Source organism: Perna viridis, chromosome 5 (genome assembly GCF_037379345.1).
Source record: "Perna viridis isolate PV_CMFRI_1.1 ecotype Kerala chromosome 5, ASM3737934v1, whole genome shotgun sequence".
NCBI classification, from domain to species: domain Eukaryota; kingdom Metazoa; phylum Mollusca; class Bivalvia; order Mytilida; family Mytilidae; genus Perna; species Perna viridis.
Window position 1 is genome coordinate 47,832,432 of NC_142449.1, and position 8,919 is coordinate 47,841,350.

Consider the following 8,919-nt stretch of genomic DNA (forward strand, 5'->3'; position numbering starts at 1 on the left):
AAATATCTCTCCAGACAACATCTAGCACTGTTAAAGTATCCAAGTGGGTGGCATGCCCACCTGCAGGCTGTTGCTTCTGTGAGCCAGCACATTAAAGATAGGGCTTGGTGTGTTAGACTAATACAATGCAGGGTCTGCATGAAATATCTGTCATATGATGCTAAACAATAATCAGTCAATCATTAGAACCACTAAAATATCCATATTGTCCAATACTTACTTTATGTACAATAGATCTATACTTGCACTATATGGAAGCCAAATTTCCATTGAAAAAAGCCCTTCAAAATTTAAAATTATCACAGCAGGCTGTTATTTCAGTGAGCTAGTACAAAGCAGTGTCTGTAGAAACTTGCATGTCCATAAATGGATTCAATCTATCTTCCATTTCTATTTTGAGACATGAATTAAAAATGGTATATGCAACAACAGTAACTCTGCATTTTTTAACATTTTTGCTTCCTTTCCATCAAAGAAAAAGGTATATCTAAAATAAATAGGAATGCTGAGACAATCACAGAAAACCTCAGGTGTTTTTTACACTAAACAAAAATTGGGGTAGACAGAAAAAAAAAATGTTTGCCTAACTGGAAACACAGATTTTTTACTGTCTTATTTACCTGATTTCATACAAATATAAGACAAGCAAAGCCTCACACACACTGAATAAATCTAAGGCCCCAAAGAGATCTAATTCTTTATTTGTCAGTTAAAAGGCTGTTCAGATTTTATTGCCTTCTGTTGCCAAACTTTGATGGCTTGTAGCAGTTAATCCCATGACAACTAGTACTCATCTGAGGTTTATTTGCCAGTCAGTAAAAAGTTGTTAAAGATTCCGATCCTTATGTAGCTTTACTTTAAAAGGCTGTTGGAGTTGTTTCCATGACAACTGGTACTCCTCTGAGGTTTATTTGTCAGTGAGTATAAAGTAGTTCAAGTTCTGGTCTTTGTGTTGCCATACTTTGAATGTCTGAAGAAGCTGTTTCCATGCCAACTGGTACTCCTTTGATGTCATTTTACAATCATGATAGATACTTGTTTTACTTAATGATCTTAAAAAAATCAAAATAGCAAATCTCTTAGGTCAACTTGAACATTTTATTGGTTCTTAGGCCTTCCCGTGTGTTTTTGAGAGTGCCTAAGTACTCATTTTATAACCTCCCTGCTACTTTTTGGCAAAAAAACAATTGTAAAATTCGCCTTCAAGGGGCAATAAAAAATAAAAAGAAATTACTTACCCCCTCATTTTTTGAACCAAGAAGTTAACTTTGAATGGCCTTAGGTATTGCCAGGGTTTCTATAGAGACATATATACTACTTTCTATACAAACAGTCTTAACATTTTCAATATTACAGGAAAAAAGGAAGTTAACTATATGGCCCTTCCTATTGGCAAGATCTGAAAGGTTTGTTCAGCTGACATTTATTCTTGAAAAGTTTAATTCCTTTAAACCCAAAATGTTCAAAAATCTAAGATACAGTAAGTACAAAGACTTCATCAGCAGAAAATAAGAGTGAAACAATTGTAAATACCAAGTAATTGTATCAAAATAATGGTATTTCATTTGGAGGTTTCTAATGTAGTAGATTTGGCTTTTTTTCACAGAAATAACACAAGTACATACCTAATAGTCATAGGTCTTTTCTCAGCAGTGATACTAGACACAAGCTTCCAAAATTTATTGAACAATTCATAACTGCTTATCACAGACCTAAACAAAAATTAAACGTGTGAATAAATTTATGAATTTTAAGAGTTGAGTTATCTGGGCTTTGATTATTTTTCAGATTTATATACATTAAACAGTTTTAAATGAATCAATTTTTACAATAAAGTAATAATTAACTATTTTTTTTCATTCACAAAAGTATACTTATACTTACCTTTGTATTGAAATTTGGAGAAACAAACACAAAGGTCAAATGATAGCTTAAAGTGAATTGAAAAAAACAAATCTTTTGATATTAACTATCATAATACAAAAAAAACTAGTGAAATTTACAGCTAGTTGAAATAGACCAGTTCCAATTTCAATGCAAATTTAGGTAGGCTAGTGAGTAATTTAAATAGCTCTCTAGGTAGAAATCTGCCCTACATTATACCATTGTGTCCTACTTAACTACCATAGAGCACCTGTGTGATCTTTTGGACACTGTCTTCTAATTCTGAATAGTGTCAATTATGATGACCCTAACCTTTAAATATGCCATCCACCATCATAATTGGCATAATCTGAAATATGTTGAAATTGGAACTGGTCTATTCAACTAGCTGTAACTCATTCTTCAAGCAGAAGTCAAAATGTGCATAATTTAATATCATTTCAAGATGTAGAATTCACGATAGGTTTTTTGCAGGGTAAACATATACCATAAACCATAAACATGTACAAAATTTTGAAATCAATCCAATGATTGAGTCCTAAATAATTGGGACTAAAACAGGTTAGACTGATTGACAATTTCCAATATACCATCCACTCATTGGGTGGGGGTACAAAAATCCAACAATTAACCACAAGCATAATATAATTTCTGCAATAATCAAACCTTGATTTTGGATCATTCCAAGTTTTCTTAGTAACTCCTTGTCTTTTACCACTCACTAGACAGTCTGTTGTATCTGGGTGATACCAAACTACAGCTGTAAAAACCACAAAAATACCACAAAATACAACTACCTATCCAATTTGTGAAAATATTAAATTTTAGGGCCAAAAACAATTAACAGATGCTTCATTGGGTCGAGTTGTTTGAAAGTATAATCCACCTGATAAATTTTGTAAACTATATACAAATTTTCCACTAGATATTATTTGTACAATTATACAAATTTTTCACTAGATACTAATGCCACCATTATACAATTCATCCACTTGATGAAACTAGTAAAACCAATACTACAATATCCATCTGGATACTATGCAAGTTTTTTACTTGAGAAACAATTAACCAGCATATTTAATCTGAGTTCAATGTATACTTTTTCATTAAGAGTGAATATACCTGCTGGTGAAGGATTCCCATTTTTTGTCCGATCTTTTGAATCAACAAATTCAATATCTGACTGAAGCAAGACAGGGGAGTTAACTCTGTAACCCAACGGTAATCCAGTAACACCCTTTCCTCTGCTCACTACTGCTCTCTGTATGGCTGCTTCATTAAACAGACACCTGTCAATATTGGAATTAATGTAAAAAAATATTGCACCACTTAAATTTTACAATTTAATACCAATGTGATTGGAGACCTGATTTGACTCATAAAATTATACTCGGCCACCCAGGATCGAACCCTAGACCACTCAGTGACAAGCCAGCGACAAACCAGTTTGGTTAAAGAATTAATCCTTTAGTCAAGTAAATAAACTGGCTATTTATATCTCACTAACTACTATAACACAGGTAGGCCATCCTGCCACAAACAATTTAGAAGTTACTAACCTAGTAACTAATTACAGCCAATTCCTCAGGCTTTTTCAACCTTAACCCTATATCAATACAGGTATTACTCTTCAAAATTGTGTGGTAAAGTATTGTCATGAGCAAAAATCTGCCTAATTACACATTATGAGGTTTATTATTCCATACCTAGTCTTATCCAATACCTGATACAAGGCATTTTCATTGGGGGCTAAATTTTCTTCCATAATTCCGCTATCAATTTTAAACTGAGCCTTTTGGGGTTTTAGAGATCTTAAAATGGAAAAGTGGTTCTAAGATATTTCCTAATTACTTGTGAAAATTTCTGCAATGTTGTTGATTTTTTCATATGCTGTCATAAATGTTTTAGATTGTAATCCTTACTTAATATAAACTTAAACTATCTCCCGCGTGTAAGTTATATTATCTATTGAGTGTAAGTGTGAACATATATGTCATTTATCATGTACTTTATGAACAAAGAGGTAAATTCAAGTGTCAAAGTTTGCAAATTACAAGATAATACATATGTATCATCTTAAAATAAAATAGTATCACTATTTATCAGGTTTAGATTACCAAAATGATAAAACAGATAAAACTGATTTTTTTATATATCATACAAAGCAAACACTGATAAAATTTTATTATTAAATGCTGAAAACCTGCTTCAGTTTTAAGTAGCTATTCTAAGCTGTCATCTCATTCCACAAAATGAACTATTCTAATTTAATCCAAAACATCTTAGTCCTGAATATTCCAAATCTAATTTCATACATTTGTATTTGAACTGCCAAGGTCAAAGCAGAAAACATCTTACTTCAGAATTAAAAGAAGTTGTAAAAGAATTCATTTACCTCCCCTAATAACTCACCTACCAATGATGATAGAAGTAAAATAAAGAGGGCACTGTACAAAGTGACACAGTAATGCCCCTTGACAACCAACAACATTCCACCTTGCCAGTTTATCACTACAGGACATAGATAAAGTCCTTTCTCCACGTCCTGGTTTAGTTCTGAATACTCCAACAGTGTGGTATTTGTTACCCTCCCATTTTTTATCTTGTTCCCCATCAGACAAACATTTAGCCCCTGTTCTGTTAATATCGTTGTAAGTATTTTGGTCTGTAACTAAATGTCCAGGGCTTTCGTGATTGCACTTGAGTTTAAGTTTTTTCACTGAATTGTCTTCACTATCATCACAAGGCCTTTTTAAAGTACTGCAACTCTCAAACGTTTTACATGAGGAAAAATCATTTTTAGTACTTAAACAAAAATCCTGAACTGAGATTTGTGTAGAATATTCTAGTGTTTTTCCGTTCTCATTAGATAAACAATCAGGAAGCTCTTTTGAAGGTTCATTGAAGGTTTTGCTGTTACTATCTGACTCATAACAAGGAGATGTTGTATGTTTGCAGTCATTTTGAAAATAATCCTGGTCTTTATTTTTTATTGGAAAAATTGATGCATCACCACCTGAAAAATTAAACAACACTAAACCATAGTCAACAGCAAAACCAGGACTACATTATCTCTATAAGTCAAAACTTTGATTAATTAATTTCCTTCAATACAGAGTCTGGTACAGAGTTTGGTACAGAGTCTGAAGGTTGAAGACTAGGTTTACAAAGACTGCACTGAACATTCATTAAATCTGAAAAGATTTGAATAGAATGATAGCTCTAGAAATGTAGTCTTTTGAATTACAGTGTCGGAGTCGATCAAGTTAAAAATTAGTAACATCATGATTTATCATCTAATCAATAATTCTATCAGCATACATCAGCATTGGCCATTCACAAACCTAGCTTTAAGTAAAATAAGAATGTTTAACTTACAGGGTGTCTGACTGCAGAAAAAGTGAAACTTGACATCGTCCTTCAGGTGACACCTTAGAGTTTCTAAGTCTGGTGGAGTAAATACTTCGCTTATCTTCCCTGTGTATGCTAGATGTAGTTGTTCATATAGGTATCTTCAAAAGATGATGGTTGATCACTTGGTAATAACAGATTCATACAAACATTTCTAAAGGTTAGGTAATAATAACTATCTAAACATGATAAAACTGTCTGCAAAAGTTTTAAAGACTAATCAAGGGAACCACAATTCTAGCGGAAATCAAAAGAATGTACCGTTATCCAGGACAAAGACCAGACATGGAAAACAGACATACACAACAAAGAACATAAAATAACCAAAATAATACATACAAAGTAACAAAAGTAAATGAGCAACTCGGACTCCACTAAAAACAGGGAGCTTGGACTAGGTATACTGGTAAGGTAAGCCTCCTCTGCTTTTCTAGAAACTAGAAAACATGTGCAACTCCATTTAAAAACCTTACAGTGGCCAAAACTAACAGAGTCAGGTAAATATGTATATAACTATTCACCAAGATACATGAAAGCAAAAAAATAATTTGAGCTACATTATAAACTTCCTACTGGCTTTCATTTACCTCTGTACTGTACTTACAAGATAAACCCTCTCCTTGCAACCACTTCTGCATGGCTGTCATTAACAATATCACCTGAAAAAGAGTCAAAAACTTTCCACAAATTAGAACAAAATGCCTCACACAGAGCAGCTTGAAATGACTGTGGATGTCAAACCCTAAACAGATGGGGCAAATGCTTGATACAGGTCTGAATATAGATTGCTCTTAAATATCAAAATGGCCCCTTTTTTAAACAGTTCATGTCACAACACAAAAAATCAACCCCAGTCTTCTTTTTGTGGTATGACACCTTGTGGTTAAACTTCATAAGATTCTATACACTTATACATGTACTCTAACCAGTAATTATCTGGACATCAAATGCCTATAGACAATGACAGTGCCATGTACAACTACAAATTACCTATTTGTGATTGTACAAAATATTGTTTTAAAAATGTACATGTAAATGAAGTTTCTTCATGGTAATAAAATACTTGTGTGAAGTTCTCTTTTACAGGTATTGACAAATTACTTCTGAAATTTTCTTCTATGTGATATACAATGTGTATCTTTAACTAGTTTTCATATGTTCTGTACATGACCACTGCTTTAAATGTGATGATCCAATGAATTATTAATGTTCTTTGAACTAACAGTCCTATACAGTCTTCTAACTAAACTCTTTGTTGAATATTTTATAAATCAGAATTGCCCCTGCAACCCTCCAGCTTATAGAATGAGGGTCTAAACAACGTCCCATTTAAAAAGTTAGAATTTCTGAGTACGGAATTTGTGAGTATAGACATGATTTTTTTTATATACCATAATGGTGACAGACATATTTTTCAAAACTACATTGTAGGATCATATAGAATAACTCCAGAAGCCAATTATTTCATGCATGTGTCTATGTTTGGTTCTGACCCAAAAGCTACACCAACTCTCTTTACATGACAATTCCTGCAACAAAGAAAGGTTTACATTTCAATAATAATGACATGTGAGCAACAAAAACATTATTGTCATGCAGGACTGGATTCAAGAATTTTATCAGGTACATTTTGTAAGTTAAATTGCATAACAATACATATATTTGTAAATTCTGTATAAAGTCTTTTTGAAGCTGGCACTGAAATTCTGACTTGTCTATTCTGATGATGTTCTGTCCACATAAAAAATTGAGGTCAGGGGTCAGAGGGTACTAGGTAACAATCAGGCATGATGCAGATGTATTTTATTTGAAATGTTAAAATCTATTAAAAATATTTTACTTCTTAATGTATAGCAATGTACCTGTATTACTGAGTTGTGACTTTCCCAGACACTTGGTGCCAGTTCCAATGGAAACTACTTCAGAATCAGAATAATCAACTGAAAGGTACAAGATTAGGAAAATATATGTATTACATGCATCAATAAGTCACAGGTCCTAGAGCTTTATTCAAAGTTGGTGTCATCACAATGTTCTCAATCTCTATTTATGCTTAAGCCAAATTCAAACAGAAGCGTATTTCCTATTACCATGGCCACCCTATTTGTTCACCTAAAACTAGTATACCTTTAAGCTTTTTTTGTTATTTCAAAATATAAAATAAGCACTGTTAAAGTCAGAATGTACTCCCAAAGGCACAATGTAAAAAAAGGTAGAAAAACAAAAAAAACCTACCTACCAAATTTTGAAAAGTAATAGGAAACAGACATATTTTTATTTGGTCTTACTCAAGCAAAAAACCATTTTTACCTAATAGACCAACATCGAAGTAGCTATTTCAGTGGTCATAGCTAAAACCAAATGTTTGCTCTAGAATTTTAGAGCATTATTACCTGTGCTTGTCTTTACAATACCAGCCAAGATAGTCCATTCTTTCCCTTTCTGTGGTTTACCTTTCTTTGGGAGGTTTTGATATTTCTGGTAACAAAGAGAAGCCACAATGTCTGCAAACGGTTTATCCATGGGTAATAGGTCTAATCGCAAATGAGCTTGATTATTCCAAGAGCTGTTTTCTTGTCCGAAAATAAATTTTGAGGATATTTGAGAAAGGGGAATGAAATCACGCATTAACTCAGAAAATTTGTTGTCAAGTGGTACCTTTCATTTATTCGTACTTCACGTCTGGTTTTCACTGATGCCAGTCGATAATTTTTAATTAACATTTACAGTAAAGTGATGCATGGGATGATAAGAACATATTTTTTTTTCAACTTTTTAGTAATGTAATACACTCCCTGGTCTCATTAGTGAACACAGCATTGAAGGGAGTTCAAGCGAGTGAAGTGTAACGGGAGAGCATAATTTGACTCACAAAATTATACTTCGGCTCCGAGGATCAAACCCTAAACCGCTTGGTGACAAGCCAGCGGCAAACCGATTCAGCTAAAGAATTAAGTAGCACTCCATCTAAGGATCATGCAAAATGTGATTCATGGGTAAAAAGCCTACATATTTTTATTTTTGATATTTTGTTTGAAATGTCATAGTAAACAGAAATTAACATGTGGTTTTTCATTTAGCCCGTGCTCTTAGGAGATAAAAATTGTATAGAATGCACTGTAGATTTCAAAATTAAGGGAGACAACTCTGTAAATGACGCTCAAATACAATAGAATCTACTGGATTCTCAATGTTGATTATCTCTTAAGAGCAGGCAGATTTGAATGAATAATTACACATTTCATAGTATAGACCCATAAAACAACTTAATTACAAAAATAAAAATATGTAGCCTTTTTTAGGGTGTATCACATTTTTTTCAGATTTCGCATGGTTCTCACAAAGACTGTTACTTAATCCTTTAGCCAAATCAATTAACTGGCTATTTAAATCACACTACCTACTACAACGCAAGAAGGCCGTCCTGCCACAAAGACAAAAATGACCGGTTATAGAGATCTGTATTGGAAAATTAGGCGAGTATTCAACGGAATTCAACTACAGGCTTTTGTACAAACTGTTTCGGGGAATGTATTAAGATATTAATACAAAATCGCTGCACAGATCTACAAGCTTATGAGTAACAATCAGTAGTCGTTCATAAAGTGAGATCATGAAAATACA

General features: G+C 33.0%; 1 protein-coding gene across 1 annotated transcript; it reads right to left on the bottom strand.

Annotated features, from left to right (window-relative positions):
* Positions 1-685: 685 nt before the first annotated feature.
* On the bottom strand, positions 686-7,914 carry LOC148618009 (tRNA-specific adenosine deaminase 1-like). Its single transcript, XM_088585798.1, has 9 exons — positions 7,689-7,914; positions 7,158-7,235; positions 5,900-5,954; positions 5,263-5,396; positions 4,297-4,900; positions 3,007-3,173; positions 2,551-2,644; positions 1,626-1,712; positions 686-1,052 (listed from the first exon to the last, which is right to left on the bottom strand). The coding sequence occupies exons 1-9, from the start codon at positions 7,816-7,818 to the stop codon at positions 908-910; spliced, it is 1,494 nt and encodes a 497-aa protein (XP_088441924.1). The 5' UTR covers positions 7,819-7,914; the 3' UTR covers positions 686-907.
* Between the last annotated feature and the right edge of the window lie 1,005 nt (positions 7,915-8,919).